Source organism: Zingiber officinale, chromosome 6A (assembly GCF_018446385.1).
Source record: "Zingiber officinale cultivar Zhangliang chromosome 6A, Zo_v1.1, whole genome shotgun sequence".
Lineage (NCBI taxonomy): Eukaryota > Viridiplantae > Streptophyta > Magnoliopsida > Zingiberales > Zingiberaceae > Zingiber > Zingiber officinale.
Genome location: NC_055997.1, coordinates 141,743,401 through 141,765,713, shown reverse-complemented (window position 1 = coordinate 141,765,713; position 22,313 = coordinate 141,743,401). Strand labels below are relative to the sequence as shown.

General features: G+C 37.0%; 1 protein-coding gene across 2 annotated transcripts; it reads right to left on the bottom strand.

Annotated features, from left to right (window-relative positions):
- Nucleotides 1–2,049: 2,049 nt before the first annotated feature.
- LOC121998395 (NADH--cytochrome b5 reductase 1-like) lies at nucleotides 2,050–6,755 on the bottom strand. Of its 2 annotated transcripts, XM_042553323.1 has the most exons (10): nucleotides 6,610–6,755; nucleotides 5,899–6,040; nucleotides 5,730–5,820; nucleotides 4,458–4,535; nucleotides 3,508–3,588; nucleotides 3,354–3,430; nucleotides 3,258–3,270; nucleotides 3,106–3,171; nucleotides 2,649–2,735; nucleotides 2,050–2,402 (listed from the first exon to the last, which is right to left on the bottom strand). In XM_042553323.1, the coding sequence occupies exons 1-10, from the start codon at nucleotides 6,713–6,715 to the stop codon at nucleotides 2,310–2,312; spliced, it is 834 nt and encodes a 277-aa protein (XP_042409257.1). In that variant the 5' UTR covers nucleotides 6,716–6,755; the 3' UTR covers nucleotides 2,050–2,309. The 2 variants fall into 2 exon arrangements, with proteins under 2 accessions (XP_042409257.1, XP_042409256.1); XM_042553322.1 differs by lacking the exon at nucleotides 3,258–3,270.
- Nucleotides 6,756–22,313: the final 15,558 nt, after the last annotated feature.

Genomic DNA, 22,313 nt, shown 5'->3' with positions numbered 1-22,313 from the left:
TAAGTTTTCATTAAATTCAAACCGCTACACCGTGCTTGGGGTTGTTGCCTGGGAGGAGGAGAGAGATTCAGTGGACACAATGCTGTCCTTTCCCCAAATTTAGTCGGATAATTGTCTCAAGGAAAAAAAAAACTCTCCGCGAAGAGGGGAGGGGAGGGGATGATGCGGCATTACTTCAAACAATTGCAGGAATTAATCAAAGAAATTTACACGATTAAGAGAAGTAGCTAGCTCTCAGTTTCGCCCATCAAATTAAGAGCATATTACAATCTGACAATTAAGAACGCAGCTAGCTACTTCATGGCCAAACTAATTCAACAGCAACTCTCATGTCCATCAGCTCTTCTTCTTCTTCCACTCTGCCTCCGTCCGTCGCCGACGACATTTTTTCAGCATTTCTCTTGCAATTTGCGGTGGACCTGATGCGATCTCGTGATGCAGCAGCAGCAGCAGCCTCTAGCCTCATCAGTTCAACTCTCCCAGCTTGTTTTAGACGCAGTAGCTCTGACACAATAAGCACAAGGGAAGCCATAATTGGATTAGTGTATAACTTGGAGATGGTGGCCGAGAAATCGATCGTAAAGTTTATATAGAGAGAGAGAGCTGCCGTTGGTTTTTGAGGATGAAGGTGAATGGAAAAGTAAAGCAGCAGCAGCAGTGGATTTGATAATTTGTTGATTCGATGGATGAAGCAGTGGGTTTTGTTCGGTGGTTTCGGATTTTATTTTATTTTATTATTATTATTTGTTTTTTGTTTTTTTTTGTTTTGTGGGCGAACGGCTTTTGAATGTCTCAGTCGTTTGTCGCTTGTGTTTTCATTTCAGCAGCTGGCGCCCATGGGAAGTTATTGTGTATCGTAGAGGATTTCGCCAGGATGAGACAAGGCTTGTGCGGGGACAAAGGGGTAGGTGGGTGTCAATTAAGTTGACCTAATTGGATCCGATCTAAGTATAAATTATTTAAATTTTAAATAAATAATATGAAAATTAATGAGTAAAAATAAAAAAGACGCCCTAAATTTTATAAATCATAAAAAACATTTTTTTTTGAAAAAAAAATCACTAATGATTTTATTTTGAAAATACTCTTTATTTAAATTGTACAACATATAAAATCTACCATCATTGTAGTTACTATAATATGTTTATAGTGATTTAACATTTCAATTTAATTAAAGTAAAATACATAATTTTTCATATTGTAACGACGAGTAATTGGCATATGTTATAGTTAAATTCTAAAGTTTAAAACTTTACATAATATTATTATATTAAAATAATATTTATCAATTTAATTAAAATGATTTAAACTTCATTGAAATTACTTTAAATTAATCAAAATTCCTTTAAAATAGTTTTAGAAACTATAAGTAATCGTTACAACACTACAATAATATTGTATTAGGTATTACGCGTTGTAACAAATACATAATAACTTCTGTACAGTGTAGCAGTTAGTCATATCTACTATAATAGCGTTGGAAATAAAGAACAATATTGTAGTAGCTACTCGATAATTTCTATACATTGGAGCATTTATTCGGTAGCTTTTACACGTTGTAACAACTACCTATAGCTGCTACAACAACAATGGGATAAGAGATATTTTGTGGATAAAATATTTGACGGGACACCCTTTTAATTTTTATCCAAAATTAATCAAGTATAATTGCATTTCAAAGTTTGAACCTTCACTTAATAGGATAATTTATGTTATAAGGTGCATAGTAAATCAGCTCTTAAACTATATCACCTTCAAACTCAATGTCGTGGCTCATTTTAAAGATAATGCATTGTTACCTTGATTTTCTACGAGGACCTTTGGAAGAGTCTTAACTCTTAGGTATTAATGATCATGTACCAAAAAAAAGGTGATATAATATTGTCGATTGAAATAGGAATGGGGTATTGATGTACCAAAAAAAATGAGTAAAGTGAAAAATACCAGTTATCCTTCCATCAACTGATTAGCTTGTCGATTGAAATAGGCATGGGGTATTGATGTTCTCATCATATAAAACGTTTTCAAATCTTTGGGAAGAAAACTATGTCTCACATAGAATATTGTTGCCCATTGAAATAGACATACAAATATTGTTGTTGTTTTTATTCTCATGCTTAATTTAGATCAGTAAAATGTTGCTTTTAGAAAAGAAAACACAAGCTCAGAGTGAAATCTAGGAAGTGTACAAGGATTCCAGTTGGTCGAGACTCTCAAATCAAATGATTAAGGAACTGGTTTCGTCATTGCTCGATGGGAAACAAGGCATAAATTGAGAAAATTCGCGTTCTTGCACTCGTCAATATTACTTAGAATTGGAACTGCATCTCCTTTGTGTAACCAAGATCATCCAGGTGTGCTGCCATGGCCTTATTCATGGGTGGTGGACCGCATCTCAGAACCTGCCAATTGAAAACATACAAAAATATGTAAATCTATACACACATGCACAATCAGAGCAATTGAGGTCGACTACAAGGATTTTAGACCTATCACTTGTGAGGATGACCTTATATATGGTCTATGCTCATCAGGTTTTAGACATTGTTTTGACTGGATTCTAGAGCTTCATGCGATCGGGGTATTAGGACCCACATTTACTGACTATGCATATACTGATAGATGACTATGTAGTTCCTCATGCCTACCTGGATGTCATGTGCCGGTGCAGGACAGTGAGTTTTGATCATATCTTTTGACACGAACCCGACACCACCTTCCCAACCATCAGGAGGCTGCAGAAAAAGGGATATAGTAATGTTCAGAAAATAACGAGGATGCAAATGAACACTTGAAGTGAAACACATAGCATGGCAAGTGGATAAAGATTCAGCTCTTACATGTTTTTGTTGAAGTAATAATAATTTGTTATAATTCAAACCAACTAGCATTTTTTGTCGATTGCTTACATGGATTGATAAATTATTGAGAATATGATTATGTGTGGTTCGTAGAATAAAATAATTATAATTGAAGAAGTGTTATGTATGAATTTAATTATTAAGAAACTATGATAAAAGCTAGTCCAGATATGAATCAGAGATAATATTGCAATTGACTCCATAAAATAGAACTTCAAATGAGAATCAATAGGGAATATTTCACCTGGTTAAGCACATAGTAAATTTGGAAGCGATCAGGATAAGTCCTAGCCAAGCTGTCCAACTCTTCCTGCATGCCATAAATTTTCTTATAATTTTAAAAGATCAAAAGACACAAAAAAAAAAAAAAAACAAAAAGTAACACCTAATGCACACTCCTACCAGTAAACTGGTGGGCACTAGAACAACAAATAAGAAACATGATTACAGTATAATCTATTAGGTGAGAAGCGACAAAAAGTTTGAATTTACCTTTCATAAGTGACATTAGCATAGATAAGGTGAACCTTAGTTTTATCCTTTGGATTTTCCAGTATGGCCCTTGTAACCTAGGATGAAAAATGGTATATTATGAGTTTGACCATTTTCAGTCGCACCAAAGACATGAAGCTGAATCATTCTTTACTTGAAACATTGGAGTAATGCCAGATCCACCAGCTATCATTCCAAAAGCTCTGACTTGGCCAACTTGATACTTGAAGCGTCCCTGGAAGTATAAAAGGGATGATTAGAAGTCATATGGATAGTTGTTTACTAAAAAAAATGCAATTACAATAAAGGAAAGGAAAGTTATTCAGGAAAGTGTGAAAGTTTCCATTTCTAGTTATTATTCTTCAAAAAATTGAAAACAAAAATTAAAATAAATATTTATCAATAACTTTCTGGATATCAGAATAATAAACTTTCCTTTTTTTTACAGGAAAGATGCTTGATCTTCATTAAAAAAGAACAAAAATGAAAAAAAAAATCTTCAAAAATGAAAAAAAGAAAAAGAAAACAAATGATCTTTTTTGTTAACAAATAAACCAGATATTCAACTTCAATTAGAAAAGTGGCTTGGAAAGACGACTACATGCTCAGCCTCTGTATAGTGCACTAGAGTTTAGTTTTCTCATTGTTAGAGACCTCATTTAGAATCAATGATCCTTAGCATGAGATAAGGGCATCTTTTCTTCTACAAAAATGATGGATGAAGTAGCACCAAGCTTGAAATAGAAGTACTTAAATAAGAACCAAGCAAAACTACAGAAAGTACAGAGTAATTGCAAATTTTAGATGGGGAGTGCATAAATTAACTCTTAACCCAAGAAAATACCAATAACAAAAGCAATTCAAAATCCACTTTCTGGGAGAAGCCAATCATAAGAAGAATCAGGTCAGTTGGATCTGATTCAAAATGGATTGCGTTGCACATTAGCAGGCTGTATACACCATCAATCATATGTCATCTCAATACAGGAATTGAAGGACTAGGTGCCATTGATGTATTTGTTGACAGAATTATCCACAATACCAGCATAGAAGTACATAATATTAGATTATGGCAACATAATAAGACGAACAAGTGTAGTGTACCTTAGGCCCTTTTACAGACATGTAGTCACCAACTTTCATTTCACGGAAATGATGAGACATTCTTCCTTGAGGATACATCTGCATCATAGGCAACAATGTTCACAATATAATCATGTTAAGCGGCTCAGGTATATACTCAAATATGCATGTCATGGTCCACAGCTTTGTTAAGGCTATATCCAGCATAACTATGATAATAGACCATTTACATACTCCGATAAAAGATTATATGGTTTGGGTAGCATCGAATGCAGAGTACTCTAATTTCAATTGGCTCGTGTAATTGAAACCACTCATTGAGTCAACTAACCTGAACCCACAACTAAAAGCTAAAATCCACTTCTAGTGTCAATTGATGATAGATGTCCCGTATAGCCAGTAGTTTGAGAAACTCAACAATGTCATCTTGTAAAAATTTCCTTCCTAAAACAGATTAATGACTTTACAAATCAATGTTTGAAACTTTTTGGAACTAATTTAATTTTACAACAGATCAATACTTAAGAGACCTAAATCTCATTTGCAGTTTGGTTATTTACTATGAGGTAGATGTCAAATGTTTTCAATACTAGGTTTACATTGATTAATTACTAAAACTATTTGACTTTTATTATTCTAATAAGGACCATATATGCACCCATATACCATATATTTACTATGAGGTTACCCAACTACACGGCACATGCCATCTGTCTACTGTTTTCAAGAGCATAGATATACACTGAGAAAGAAATAAATTGTGCCCAAGCATCAATTTATTTCTTGGCTGCTTGCGCATGGGAAGTTAAGGACAACGGACTGCCGTATGTATCTTATAAGCTCTGTGCCTAATTCCGCCAAGTTGAGGAGTCCAACGCTCATATTTTCTTTGATTGCATTATTACCTAGTTACTCTGGGACAAGATAAAGAGTTGGGTGGACATCAGATTTGATATCTCAGACATGAATGAGCTGCTCCAAGTTTTCCGGAGGCTCTACAAAGGGAATAGTCGCTGTATCAGGGCCTGATACCTTGCTATGTCTTCTATGATTTATCTTTTATGGGATGCATGTAATAGATGTCTTTTTGAGATTTTGAACCATGTATTGAGAGAATGTTCCACAAAGTCCAGGTACATGTCTGGCCCTTTGTGGATAACTAGTGGTACATGTCTGGAGCTTTGTGGACATCTAGTGATTGTACAATGTTGATTTTGATTTTGGTGGCATAATACATTTACCTTCCACCAAAAAAAGAAATGCTTTTTACTTAATTTAATAATCTGTATTTACCTTTATAACAAGTTCAAAGTATCCAAGATCAGAGTCCAGAGTGGTTGGTGTATATGGTTTAATAACTTCGTCACCAAGATTGTCTTTTCCCCTGCCAATGCAAACAAAAATACCATGAAATTAATAAAAAAGCATTCAGCTATATAGCATGCAGAAAAAGGTTACAAACCTGCAACTTATATGCTGGCCGATTGGAAGACCTAGCACAGAACTGGGGGTAGGAAGAGCAAATTGAAATTTAGCCACATTGTGGCTAAGCTGTTTTTTCTGAACCAGTTTGAAATCCCTGAAATTCTCAGGATCTAAGGAGCCTGTGAAAGCAAAAAATGATAATTAAAAGGGCCTATTAGATTTTAAACATTTTTCGATAAAGAAAATCCAGTTTCACTGTCCAATCCTAAACTATCCTATAACAATCATTACAACTCAAAAATAGAAAGAGTGCAGCTTTTGTAATAGAATCTAAGCATCATCTTCAAGATATCATCAGTTTCACGGCCAAGTCAAAGTGACAAACAATTTAAGAACCCATTCATTCCCTTGAGATATTTACAGCAAAGTCAGTTGAACAAGAAGAGAAAGGGCACAACTCTGAATAATAATCTAATCATCCTCAAACTTCGACTCATCAGACCAACTCAAAGACAAACTATATGATGAGATCTTATATTTAAAGACAAACTTCAAGTCGCGACCTTTTAGCGAACCTAAGAAGGAAAAGCACATACAGACATATCCAATAGAACAAAAACGAGCCATCGCGTAATACAAAGAAGAAGACGGCCAGATCCACAACACGACGATAAAAAAAAAAGTCAAACTGATCCGAACATATCGAGGCTCGGCTCAAGAAACATAGAACAAACACCCAAAGTCTCACCTTTTGATTTCCTGCCCAAGTAGAAGTAAATGGCGCCCGCGGCGACGGCGACCCCGGCGACGGCTATCCCGACAGTCTCGACGCCACAGGACTCCAAGAAATCCATGGATTTGCAGAAAAGGAGACTCCTTCTGGCTCCGATTCCCCTCTCTATCTCTCTCTTCTGCTCTCTCCACTAACACCTACCTATTCTTCCCTGTGCAGAAATTCACCCAAAATTTTCTATTAATAAAAAAATTCAAAACCCTCTATTAATAGTATTATACCCTTTTCGGTAATTTTATTAATAAAAAGATCTTATAATAACAAACACATCAATACCTTTAAGTTGATTGTAATAAGTTCACCCAAACACTTTAACAACTTATTTTTAAAATAAGACCTAACAACTTATAAGCTCCTAAAACAACTTATAAGATGTACGAGCATATAAGCTATTTTTAATAAGTTTAGCCAAACACCCTCTTAATGCAAGGACATACACCTCATCTTAAACATAAAAGTATAAACATGAGCATGAACATACTTAGTTATGAACATAAACATAAACATGATCATAAGAGCATATGCATGGCCATGAACATACATAACATGAATATACACATGAACATAAGCTTTCATTGTTTGGCGCGCTCCCCGGGCAGGAGTCCTCGGATCATATCATTGTCTCATACATAAAGTTAACTGATTTCTTAGGTAAGCTTTCTGGGCTTGCCCGGAATATATCTTATCCGTCCTCTTGCTCCTACCATAATTGGTAGGGATCCGAGCCTTAGAATAGACACCTCTACCCATACATACCTTAACTGATACTATAGTATAAGCTCCCCGGGCTCGCCCGGAGCATATCTTATCCATAGTGTGAGTTACTCGGCAGGGGATCCTCGGATTGACGCTCGAAGCTCCCTTGACAAAAGGTACCCGCACCCGAACCTTGGGACGGGAGTGATACATAGTACCCGGATCGTAGCTTGGTAAGCTCCTTGGGGCGCAGGATTTCCCTGGATCAACACTTGGGAAGCTTCCTTGGCTTTAATCCCCTGAACATATCCTCCCTATATATACATAACTAATTCTACGGTAAATTTCTCGGGCTTGGATCCCCAGAACATAACTTACCCATATATACATAACTAATTCAATTGGTAAGCTTTCCGGGTGTAGGTCCCCGGAATATATCTTACCCATACATACATAACTAATTCTATGGCCAAAACTTAAATAGATAAGTGGCTTGGGCATGGGTCCCCAGGGTCACATTAATTACACTTGAACATGTACATATGCATGACCATGATTACCACTCAAGCATGGAACATAAATATAAACATGTGTATAAGTGTAAATAGGATCATTACATGAGCATAGATATAACCAAAAACATGCACCTAACTTAAACTTGACCACTTCATAAGTATGGACATAAACATAAACTCATACATAAGCATGAACATAAACATGTGTATAACCATAAACATGATCACTACACAAGCATGGAACATAAACATAGACATGTGAATAAACGTAAGTAGGTTCATTTCATGAGCATTTAAAGTTATCATGATGAGGAGAAACATAAGCCTAACTAAACTGAGTTCAACCTTATCTAACTAGAATATGAAAGTACATGTAGCATGTAAAGTTATCACGATGAGGAACAAGAAGCAACATAAGCCTACCTAACTATAAATCCGAAATTTAGATATAGCATGTATAGTCATCATGATAAGAGCAAGTAGAACATAAGCACAACAAAACCCAATCCGAAACTTATCTCATCTAGAATCCGAAATCTCCTAGAGCCCATAAGGTTATCATGATAAGGAGTAAGAATAAATACAAACACACTCAACTAAATTCCAAAATCATACATATAACCTACTAAATTACCATGATGTGAAGCAAGAATAAACACAAACATACTAAACTAAATTATGAAATTATTACTTAACCTACCATGATATCTAAACATACATGAATTTAAGGAAACTAATTAAAGCATAACAAAGTATAAGCACGCCTTCAACTGCTTCTTACTACTAAACCTCTTCTTCTTCACTTCTCCTTATGGCTTGGTCTAGAGGTGGTGGAGGCTAGGGCCGGGGTGGTGAGGGCCAGGAGTTTGGCGGAAATTGCAAACAATCTAGGAGTAAGACTTTTCTTTCTAAGGGTGCATATATATATATATATATATATATATATATATATATATATATATATATATATATATATATATATATATATATATATATTGGTTGTGCCAAGTTTATTCCAAAAATAAATTTAAAAGTTTCCATAATAAACTAAATTCTTATACATGTTAATAATCATATCAATTTCCTATGGAAAATAAATTCAAATCTATATATATTCACATCTCACATTTATTACATACTATATATCTCTGTAAAATTTTTTATACATTTGAATGATTCCATAACAACTAAAATTCTATACACATTAACTTTTCATGTCAATTTTTCTATAAAAATTCGGATTTACTATATTCACATGTGTATATAAATATATATATATATATATATATATATATATATATATATATATATATATATATATATATATATGTTGGTTGTGCCAAGTTTATTCCAAAAATAAATTTGAAAGTTTCCATAATAAACTAAATTCTTATACATGTTAATAATCATATCAATTTCCTATGGAAAATAAATTCAAATCTATATATATTCACATCTCACATTTATTACATACTATATATCTCTGTAAAATTTTTTATACATTTGAATGATTCCATAACAACTAAAATTTTATACACATTAACTTTTCATGTCAATTTTTCTATAAAAATTCGGATTTACTATATATATATATATATATATATATATATATAGAGGATTGATATGCTGCGCGCTTGCACAGTGCATAACTGTGCGCGCGCAGTATATCAATCGACGTTTTTTTATTTTTTTATTAGTTTTTAAATTAAAAAATAATTAAAAAAATTTCACATTTCCTTATATAAATTTCTAATACATTAATATATCCCCTTAACATATTACAATACTCAATAAATACTTAAAATAATTTTATTTTAATTTTTTTTAAACCAAATACTATAACCTAATTGGGAAGCCTAAACCCCAGAGGTAAAATCTAAAAAAAAAAATAACTTTAACACTATAACCAAAGCCTGAACCCTAGAAATAAACTCTTAAAAAAATATTTTATATTTTATTTTTTTTCAATTATTTTTTAATTCATAAATTAAAAAAAAAATAAAAACAATTGTTATCCTGCGCGGCGCGCACAGTCGTGCACTGTAGCGTCGCGCAGGATAACAAATATATATATATATATATATATATATATATATATTCGGATATAATTTTTTTTATACCTACCAAGCCATGTATAAATTTTATTTATTAAATTCAGATTTATCTCTTTATCTTAAAAATATATATGTATATATATCTTAATTAAATTTCTTACATAAAATTCATATGTAATAAATTTTATACAAATTAATATCTATGAGTTATATAATTTTTTATATAAAAATTTATACACATGGGTTATATATAAATTTTTATATTCTTACTAAGTCTTATGAATTTTTTTTTATATGTACCTATTTGGATATAAAATAAACTTTATTCATATTTATATCTAACCATTTTCCTAATATAATTGATCAATATTCAAATTCTATAAATGTGAACTAACTTAATTATTTTAATCTAACTAAATCTATCTATTTAAATTATTCAATTAAATATAAATTAATCAAATAAATCCTCTTAATTAAAATAATTTGGTCTCGGATATTACATCAAAAGTCAACAACAAAAATGTACTCCGATTCCAATTAGTCTTGACTTCCGACTCCAGTCTGGCCTCGACTCCCGACTATGATCCCAATCAACCTTAACACTCGACTCTGGTCTCAATTGGTCTTGAGTTTTGACTCGGGTTCTAGTCAATCTTGATTCTTTGGCCCTGTTCTGAACGCTCCCAGCTAAAGCTATAATGGCTCCAATAGTTGGAAAATCAAAGTGACGAATTATCATTTATTGAAGACGTGGATAATGTAGTCGTTATTCGTGAAAAGGTGGAAATGTGACTATTTACTCCGAAATAAATGGACGGTGATGTTCATTCATATGGGAGAACGTGGTAACGATCGTATGAAACCAGGGACACGTGGAGAACATGGGAGATAGACATGATCTTATAAGAGGTAACCTATCCCCACGGAAAAAAGTACATGTACATAACATTGTTATGTTTGAGAGGTATGATGTTCTAAGGTTGATTGTCTTATGATTTGTACTATTTATTTTAATAAATAAAAATTCACTATTTGAGTACACATTGCTTATCTGCTTGAATGGTCTTAAACTCACTTATTAAATGTTCGTAATACGATTCATAGCATGAGAGAACTTTTGATTGAGTCGCAATTAGTGAATGTCTCTACATGTGTAATTATAAAAGTATTAAAATATTCCTTAGTCAATGAATTGATGTATTCAGACATCATTAATTCTGTGAAACTAGCATGAGTTATATTCCTTGGTCTAACCAAGCAGCTATTAATTACTAACTCGAGACATTGGAATGTCGAGAGTTAAATATGGATATTAGTTATGGTAACTAGTTAATTGGAGTGACATGTTGTAAGGATTCATATGGTTCTCTACATATATAAATATGTCTATGAAGTTCTTACTGCAGCTTGAATGCAAGTTTCCATTGACTTGAGGTATTCAAGTCACCTTGGTCATGGAAGCTTATACATTGATATCTTAAGCAAAATAACTCCTTGAAGATGTGAACCCGAGATAATTGGATATAAGTCGAAGTATTCGAAGGTGTTTGGATATCCCATAGAGAATTTACCGCTCCTTGCGAGGAGATGTATATCCTATGCCCACTTGTCAGGATTGTTAGTCAGAGTCTTTACAAAGCATCACATGTTAAGAGTATGAGACTCTTAGATATATATAGGAGTAATTTGAATCCATGTGACAAGTTAATATTACTTGGGTTAGATATGACGTAGTCAGTCTAGTGGAGACAAATACATAGACTATATCCTGAATTAAGTGGGTATAAGATGAGTGAAAGGAATAATGCATAACTCACTGTAGCTGTTGAAGAGTTTAGAACTAATTCCGGAATCAACTGTGATTTTTCAGTTAACTAGGAATCATAATGTACTATTAGGTGTCACTCATGATCGATTCACAATTTAATAGTTAATTATAGACGACCAAGAAAAATCAGGAACCTATTAGGCTACACGTACTACGAGTATCTAAAAGACAAAAAATAAATTTGAGAATTCAATTTTCAGATTAAGAGATAAGATATTTAGTTGGATCAGACAAAGGATAAATATAAAAGATATTTTGTCGGAATGGAAGCGCAGATGAGCCTTATCTCTTATGGAAGAATTAGATCCTATTTGGTTTAGTAATGAACAAAGTTAGTTTGATTTAAACCAAGTTGGCTTATTTGTGAACCAAACCAAAAGGTTAATGAATCAAATTTTGGTTAAAAAATTTGAATCAGGTTTGGGCTTTTTCTAATTCAACTCATCAAGAGAAATTATATATTGATATAATAAAAGGAGAAATTATGAACCAATTCATTATTCATTGGTTTTAGGTTTTTGAAACTTAGCCCCTTTCTCTCTTCTCCTCTCCTCTCTCTGTCACCCCTCACCAAGAAGCTGAGGAAGATTTTCTTCCTTAGGCTTCTTCACTTCTTCTTCATTCTCTTGGATCACATCGCCTCCATGCTTGGCTAGTACCAACCGGAGGCAAATCTAGTTGCTTACCAGAGTTGTCATGAAGATCTCGACATGGATATAAATAGAGGCGAGGTCTGTGGACATCGCTAAGTTGATGCTTTTTCCCTTCTCATCATCTGTAAAGTACACTTAGAATAATTATTATACTAAAAGTTTTATTTTACAATTATGTTTGCGTGAGTTGTATCCTGCTTGCGTGTGATGTGTGTCTTATAATAAAATTAGTTTTATTTTCATATTTATTGCTTTCGCTGCATGTTTTACGAAACATGTTAAGCACACACTGCATCAGGATCCCCAACAAACGCATCAAACCCTACCTCCATTACACATTTCTTTATACTTCTTCCCCTTTTTTGAAGACTTATTTGAGCGTCGGAGTAGCTATGCCAAGGAACTCCCTGACTGTAATTCTAACATGCTTCCTTTAGTGTTCCTTCTCAGTCCTTATTAGAAGACTCTGTAGAACTACGGGGCAAAGTGATCAATAGCTCAGTCAACCTCGATGCACAATCACTAGTGAATTGACTATTGGTGTTCTCAAGCAGGATCAAGTTTGCACCGTCGGTAGGAAAATCTGAGTTAATAACTAAACTGAGACGTTGCAAGATGAACGCCACCGATAGACCCAATGTCGAGGGAGTTGAAAATTGAATATTATCACCATAGCTACAAAGGACTTTAACAAGTTAGTGGTGACTACGGTATAGACAATGTTGCAAGGACAACCCCAGTAGTTGGTGACACCTGTGCCCAACCCCTTGAATGAGGTGCCACCTTAATCTGTCGAGGTGTCATCGATGGTTCATCCAAAATTGACTTGTCTTGCGGGGATGCATCATGAGGAGCTCCCCACTTGGGCCGACACCTCTGTCATAAGGGAAGAATCTATGGAGTCATAAGGGAAGAGCTCGCAACAAAATCCCCTGAAGGAAAGAGCTTTCATATCGAGCAAAGTAAGGGTTCCTAGGGGTCCTCTATTTTCAAAAGGTATTCTTGAAGATGAATGACCAAGACATTTTTGAGCATCGCAAATTGGAGAATATAACGACACAACTGATCCTGAAGACCACATATGCAATTCGAGAATGCCTCTCTATTACATCAATATACGAATTAGGTCAAATATCGAGTCTTTTTGACGACTCTATCAGGCTTGACACAGAGATGGTTTAACCACCTTCCTCCATTCTCCATCCGATCTTTCAAGAATTTTAAAGCAGTATTCATGCGACACTTCGCCACTAGTCGAAGGTATTAGAAGACACCACATGATCTGTTCACCCTCAAATAGAAACCCAAAGAACTTTTGAAGGAATACATACAATGTTTCTGTAAGATCAAAAAGACGCTAAAGGGAGGGTGAATAACGTTCATCGTTTTTTCAATTATAACGAGTTAAAACAAACACAACGTAAAAGAGAAAGAAGAAAGAACAAAGAACAAGAGCTAACACAAATATTTTTTACTTGGTTCGGAGCCTTCGACGACTCCTACTATAAGGCTCACACTCATTGAGTGCTTTTGTTGGACAATCATTATTAGTTGGAAAATTTGAGTGCATGAATTGCAGAATAAATGTTATTGCAAGAAAGAAGTATATGTTGGCGCGGGAAGCATCCGACGATCGAACATAAGTTTTGATAATGGCAAAGGGTTCAAAGTAAAGATTATTTGTTATCTAACATATTTGAATGAGTTTGTACGAAAGTCCTAAGTGTACTTAGGCAAAAGTCCTAGCTGCGGTTAGGCAGGTGGAAAACCCTATGGGGTGGTAACCCTAGGTCCTAGGGGGTGGTAACCCTAGGTGAGAAGTCTTGACGGGTTGAGGGCTTCAGGCAAAAGTCCTAGAGTCGAGGACTCTAGGTGGAATGTGCTGGTGTCGCGAATCAGGTGGAAGACTGGACGGGTCGTTGAGCGGACGTCCAGCAGAAAGTCCTAGAGCCTCGAACGCTGAGCAAAATTCTAGTTGGTCTGGAGGATCAACTAGCAACAGGTAAACTCTCTTGAGTGGAGTAGGTGAGGACGCATTCCCCAGTTAGGGAACAGTAGGCGTCGGTTCGACCTAGGATTTCCGGACGGGAAATACGAAGTCAGAATCGGACAGTTTAGAGACTGTCAAATACTTATGTTTGACTTATTTTGTTGTGCTAAACTCTGTCTTGCAGGATATGATTTGTATTTTGGACTAACTCATCTTGCAGGAGGTGAAAAAGAAGCAAAAAGCTCAGATGAACAGTCCTGAGGCGCCCTCCATGGAGCTTAGAGGTACCTCAGGTCACTAGTTGAAGACCTCCGCGTAGCAGAGCAGAGGGCGCCTCCATGGAGCTTGGAGGCGCCCTGGACATTGGCGCAAGGGCGCCCTCCATGCAGTTGGAGACGCCCTCAGGCGGATAAGCTACAGGCGAAGTGAAACTTATCCACGCTGTGGATCCGGCGAGGTTGGAGGCACCCTCCATTTTGTTGAGGGCGCCCTCAATGGGCTATATAAGTCTGTCTCGAGCATCACCAGAGGAGCAACACAATTTGACAACCCTTCTTCCGTGTGCTGCTCAAAGAACAATCCAGCGAAGCTACAACAAATCTCCGACAACCAAAAGCTTCAAGATTACTGATTTCGTTGTCGGTATAATTTCATTACTCTTTAATATTATAAATCTGAATTGTAACTTTTCAAGCTTATAGTGATTGGCCAAAGTAAATGCTCAACAAGCGTGAGCCTTGGAGTAGGAGTCGCCCCAGGCTCCGAACCAAGTAAAACCCTTGGTGTTTGCGATTGTTTCATTTATTTTCGCTTCATATTACTCGATAATTTTCTGAAATGAACATGAAAGCCACAAGCGCTATTCACCCCCCCTCTAGCGCTTTCGATCCAACAGTATAAACATAATTGCTTGATCATCGGTTGCCAGAGAAGCTTTTCGTTATCGCCAAAGCCTTCTCGGAGTAATACATAAGAACGAAAGTCAGAGCAAATGTTATATTGAAGCTTCTGGTCGGAGACTTTTTATAGGTCATTTCTGTTGGAACTCCAAGGTTATTTTTAGTGTGATCAACTAAGTTAGGTTAGATCCTGTTATATTTTGATCTTTGTGTCTAAATGTGCAGGAACTTAGGAGCACAAGAAGTCGAGCGGAAGACGCAACTAGCGAGAAGGGCGACATGGGAGAGAGCCTATGGGCTTAGTGCGTCTGAGGAATGAGGTGCTGCGAAAGAGTACACTGGCAGATGAGAAGAACGCGCACGGAAGTCCAAGGGATGAGAAGTCAGGAAGGAAGGCTGCTTGAGGAGACGACCGAAAATTAAGTTCGGGTGAGCCATATTCCGTTGGCCGAAATCACCCAGGAGATAGCAACAGCAAAGGAGCGAAATGGAGCTACAAGTGCTGCTGGAGGCGCCTTCAAAGGCTATTGAAGGTGCCTCCGTGCCTTCTATGGAAGGCGCCTTCCATGTCTGGAAGGTGCCTTCAATGAGCAGTGCGAAGGCGCCTTCCAAGGCTATGGGAGGCGCCTTTGACCAGGCTGAAATGAGCCGTTGGCCGTGGATAAAGTTTTATCCACGAGAGCCTCACTGGAGGCACCTTCCAACCCTTTGGAAGGTGCCTTCAACCTGTAGATAAGATTTTTCAGGGGCTATAAAAAGATCCCTGAACCTAGAAAAGAAGTAACAACTTGTGTATTCACTTTTCTGGTCTTTTCTGAGCTTTCATTGTGTGTAAAAGGCTTCTTCGCTTTTAGTGAAGGAGATTCTTAGTGAGCTTTCTACTGGCTTGGATTAGCAACCATCTAGGTTGTAACCAAGTAATTCTTGGCCTTTTACTGATTTTATTTAAGTTGTTATTTCTGTTTAATTTTATTTGCTATTAATGTTATTTGCTATTAATGCTAACCTGAGTTGAAAGATCGAAAAAAGTTTATTTTAGTGTTTCAGGCAACTCAACCCTCTCCAGCCGTTTGACTCGGACTAACAATTTCCAGGTACTCAAACCACCACCGGGCGCCTAGAATGATGACGATGTGGTCGCACCTCGACAAAACTCAATCTCTAAAATTTCATCCATCTCTCGGCATTTGGACCAATCTGGACCCCTAAAGCTGACGTGTGCCAGCCAACTAGTGTGTGCCACCTTAGCCAGTCGCCCACCGCTTCGCCTCCTTGCCCAGACACCTAGAGCTCCCTTTTTCAGCCACATGATTTTCCTGCATCACAAGGTTCGTGCAACAATTAATAATATGGAAAGAAGAGTAGTAATTAAATATTTGACAGTCTCCGGACTGTCCGATTCTAACTTGTCGGACCGATGTCTACTATTCTCTTAACTAGAAATGCATCCTCATTGGATATCTCCTCTAGTTACTTACCTCTAGTTACCAATCACAGACTCCCTTGATGCCAGATCCCTTGACCCACCAGGACTTCTTGCCATATCTCCAATAATCTAGACTTCAGCTGTCGACCCAATTGGTCTTCCTCCTACTAGATTTCAACTAATTTAGACTTTATGCTAGCTATCAACCTAGCTAGACTTCAGCCTAATGTTTCGGTCCTCTAGACCCATCAAGTTCATATCCTTTACACTTGGTAAAAGCATTATATCATAATATAATCTAACCTAAACTTTTGTCATACATCAAAATTTGAGTTTAATTATTAGTGCAACCTTCACTATTAGTTTCAATCGGGTAGCCATGGACTCACCTTTGGATACTCCAGAGATACATGTTAGGGCATTTTCAATAGGCTTGATTGATGGTGACTTCTTTAAATCTCTAGTCAAGAAACCCCTGGCCGACTTCGATGGGCTAAAGGCTCGAGCGTTAAAATATGTCCAGGTGGAAGAAGCCAAAACAGCGAAAAGAAAAGAAGTCTCAAACCCCACCTCTATTATATTCAACCGGAATGTAAAACTCCTCTTCCCCCTTTAAAGAATCGGGTGTAGGTAGTAAAGGTAGCCCCGACTCTAGTTTTGGGATCAAGTCAGGAATTTCCAGAGGGAAGATTGTGTTAGGACCCTTGGCGGCCGGTTAGAGGGGGAGGGGTGAATAGCCCCTGTACAAATAAAAATAAAAATACCTTTCTCAACTTATAACTTAAACAGACACTTGCATAAAAAAGAATAAGGAAGCCAAAAAGACAAAGGCACAGAAGTTTTTACTTGGTTACAACTGGGGAGGTTGTTAATCCAAGGAAGTAGAGAGCACTACTATCTCCTTCAAGAGGAGAAACCTCTTTACAGCAATGATCACAAAAAAAGATGAAGCTAAACGAAAACTAGAAGCGTACAAGTGTTGTTTCTCAAGATGCTTATTGTTGATAGCTTCTGGGACCAAGGCTATATTTATAACCTTGGTCGGGGTGCCTGGAAGGGTTCCAGGTACCTGGAGTGAGATAAAAAATTATTCCCGACGTAACGGTCAAAGACCACGTCGAAATGGCTAAAACTTGGGTTCCGGGCACTCTGAAGGGTTCCGGGCGCCCCGAAAGGGGAAAGTCAACATTTTGTTGATTTTTTTTTGGCCTCCAGCTTCGGCTCCACTTGCTTCGGTCCGGGTTTTTCCACTCGCTTGGGTGATTTCGGTCATCCGGAATAGGGCTCACCCGAACCTAACTTTCGGCCTTCTCGAGCAACCTTCCGCTCTGGCTTTTCGTCCCTTAGAAACATCGCACGCCTCCTTCTCGTCCATCTGCGTACTCTTCCACAGCACCTCGTCCCTCAAATGCACCGAGCCTGTCGGCTCTCTCCCATGCTGTCCTTCTCGCTAGCTGCGTCTTTTGCTCGACTCCCTGTGCTCCTAAGTTCCTGTACATTTAGACACAAAATTAAACACAATGGGACCTAACTTAAGTTATTTGATCACATCAAAACAACATTGGGGTACCAATAATCTCCCCCTTTTTGATGAGAGCAACCCAAGTTAAGTTAGGGTAAACTAACATAAAGTAAAAGCAATAAATTTACAATTAAAGTGCAAAATCAATCTATGATTCGGACGACGTTTCGTCCCACATTGCCTTCAGGTTTTTGTGTTTGTTCATTTAGATAGGTTTCTTGTTCTTGCCTTTATCCTTGTTCTTCAATTTAGGATAGTTGTCTTTAACGTGTCATTCTTCATTGCAGTGGTAGCATTTAATTTTTCTTCTCTTTCTACCCTGCAGATGGTTTACCTCCCCCTAGACTTAATCTTTTCTTCTCGCCCTTTGATCACATAAAAAAATGGGGTACCAAAAAAAATCTAAGGGTTAAATTTTTCAAAAAAATAGGAAAGTTTTAGTTTAAAAAAAACTGATTTTCAACATTTTGAAGAACTTATCAAGTGAAAAAGCTTTAAAACTTTTAAAAATTATTTTGATAGAACTTTAAATAATATTAGAATTTTTTAAAAATAATTTTGATATCAATAATTTCCTAAGTTAAATAAATTTGCAAAAACTAATTTTGTAGAAATAATATTTTTTTAAAAAAAATCCTAAGTTAAAAAGACCCAAAAAAAATTGAGTAACTATTTAAAGTATTATTTAATTATAATTAAATGCTCTATCAGTTAGTCAATTAAATATTTTATTTCATTAATCGACTTCTAGGCTGTGGCAAGGCGCTAGGCCTTCTTGGTTATTGGAGCAACAACCACTTTCTAGACAAAGCCTATTAAGGAAATTCAAACATTTAATTTTCTCGTTGAAAGCACTAAGTCTAATTAAAATTCAAGTTAGACAAGACTTTGGAACCTATAGGTTCCAGCCAACTAGATTAATTAAGAATTTTTTGGAATATATTTCTTTAAAATTTTTCTAATTTATCCCTTATGAAATTTAAGATGTCAGCTTAGTCTATTATAATTTTGAGTTCTAACATTCAAGCATGCATGATTTTTCAACTTCTTTATTTCATTTTATAAATAGTCATTTTCCAATTTTATTTTATCAAATTCTTCTAATGGATAAGATTTTACCACAATTAATTTTAACTCTTTAATTTCTTTTTCTAGCATGCAACAATTCTTTGATAAATATTTTATAAACTTAAACAACTTATCAGGAGGAAGAGATTGTACCTGACTTATCTTGTCGATCCCGTTATCTATAGCTCCCCCTGAAGTGCTGCTTTTTTTCGATGTCGCTCCCCCTTCATCGATGCTCTCGATGCTTATTTCGGACGAGCTTGCTTCATTTTTGTCATCTTGATAGCTTGCCATTAACGCGAGTCCAGAGAAAGCCTCAATCTCTGATTCAGACAACATTTCGTCCCGCGTCACCTTCAGGTTTTTGTGTTTGTTCATTTGGAAAGGCTTCTTGTTCTTGCCTTTGTCCTTGTTTTTCAATTTACGGCAGTTGTCTTTAATGTGCACTTCTTCATTGCAGTGGTAGCATTTGATTTTTCTTCTCTTTCTACCCTGTAGATGGTTAGTTTTTCTAAATTTAAATAATTTTTTAAATTGATTTACCATCATCGTCGTTTCCTCATCGTCAAAAAAAGATTCCGACTCTTGTTCATCCATCTTCGCCTTGAGGGCAATATTATGCTTTGGCTCCTTCTTTAAATCTGCACATCTCGATTCATGGACTTCAAACGTTGAAAATAACTCCTCTAAGGTAACATATTCTAAGTCCTTAGAGATATAGTAGGCATCTACTAATGATGTCCATTTCGTATTTCTAGGGAAAGAATTTAGAGCGTACCTTAGTGAATCTCGGTTGCTTACCTTTTCTCCGAGATTCGAAAGTCCGGTGATGAGCTCTTTAATCCTTGAGTGAAGGTGTGCAATGGATTCATCTTCTTCAAATTGAAGGTTGGTGAGTTGGTTGCGAAGTAAGTCCCATCTCGCGAGCTTGGGTTCGGACGCCCCTTCGTGTAGCTCAAGGAATTTCTCTCAAAGCTCCTTTGCTGAGTTCTAGACACCGATCCGGTTGACTTTTTATGGAGGTAGGTCGCTTAGTAGATGGAACTCTGCTTTGCCATTTGTCACATAGTCGACCTGCTCCTTCTTCATCCACTGGTATTCTTCCTTACCTTCGGGTGCTACAAAATTGAACTTTATTATTAAAAGCAATTTAAAATCAATTTTAAAGAATACCTACATTATCTTTTTTCAACTCGTGAACTCCCCCTTGAATTTCGGTGGGTATATACTCGGTTCGACCATCGATTCGGTGCTTTGATCGACGGTTAGTCCTCCTGAAGCATCCTGACTCTGATACCACTTGTTAGGACCCTTGACGACCGGCTAGAGGGGGGTAAATAGCCCCTGCACAAATAAAAATAAAAATATCTTTCTCAACTTATAACTTAAATAGACACTTGCATAAAAAATAATAAGGAAATCAAAAAGACAGAGGCACAGAAGTTTTTACTTGGTTACAACCGGGGAGGTTGTTAATCCAAGGAAGTAGAGCGCACTAATATCTCATTCATGCGGAGAAGCCTCTTTACAACAATGATTGTACAAAAAGATGAGGCTAAACGAAAACTAGAAGTGTACAAGTGTTGTTTCTCAATATGCTTGTTGTTGATAGCTTATAGGACAAAGGCTGTATGTATAGCCTTCGTCGGGGTGTCTGGAAGAGTTCCAGGCGCCTGGAGTGGGATAACAACTTATCCCCGGTGCAATGATCAAGGACCACGTCGAAATGGCTAAAACTTGGGTTCCGGGCGCTCGGAAGGGTTGCGGGCACCCGGACCGCTCTGGGCGCCTAGACTCATTTTGGGCGCCCGGACTGCTCCGGGCGTCCGAAATCGTTCCGGGCGCCCCGAAGGGGGAAAGTCAACATTTTGTTGACTTTCTCTCCGGGCCTCCAACTTCGACTCTGCTTGCTTCAGTCCAGATTTTTCCACTCGCTTGGGTTATTTTAGTCATCTGGAATAGCGCTCATCTGAACCCAACTTCCGGCCTTTTCGAGCAACCTTCCGTTCCGGCTTCTTGTCCCTCAAAAACGTTGCGCGTCTCCTTCTCATCTGCCCGCGTACTCTTCCATAGCACCTAGTCCCTCAGACGCACCAAGCCCGTCTGCTCTCTCTCGTGTCGTCTGTCTTGCTAGCTGCGTCTTTTGCTCTACTCCTTGTGCTCCTAAGTTCCTGCATACTTAGACACAAGGCTAAATACAACAAGACCTAACTTAACTTTTTTGATCACATCAAATCAACCTTGGGGTACCAACATATTGTACTGCGCTTTCCATAAGTCGGACACTCATTTCTTACCGAGAGTGTCAACAATATGCTAGGGAGTTGTAGTTGAGAGCTGATCAATGGAAAGATGGTCGTAGCTGAATTTGTAAAATGTTTCCCAAGTCAAACAATCATCATCATCATCCTAGTCGAGAAGAGGATACTAACTATTACTTCGGTCAGCAGTCCCACTCTCCCTCTAAACGATCTCGTAGCACATCTCACTCATCGCAGGATGACCAACAAAGAGGCAAGGACAAGAAAGGAAAAGATAAAGTCAACCCTTTATGGATAGTCAATATGATTTCAGGAGGCCCAATTGATGGTGACTCAACCTGGACTTAGAAAGCTTACGGTCACCGATTAGAGAATTATAGAATTAGTGTTAGTTGGGGAAAAACCAGTGGCCCCATGATTAGCTTTGGGCCCAATGATTTGGAAGGAGTGAAAATTTTCCATGATGATGCCCTGGTGATTCAAGCTCTCATCGCCAATTACATTATGAAGAGGGTGTTCGTTGACACAGGCAGCTCTGCCAACATTATCTTCAACCAAGTCTTTGATCAATTACAGTTAGATGGGGAGGAATTGTGTCCTATAAACACTCCCTATAAGGATTCACCAGGTATCAGGTACAACCAATGGGTCAGATTCATCTCTCTCTCCTTGGGAGAGGAGACACTAAGGAGGACAAGGCGCACACCCTTCCTTGCTGTGAATACTAAGTCCACTTATAATGTCATA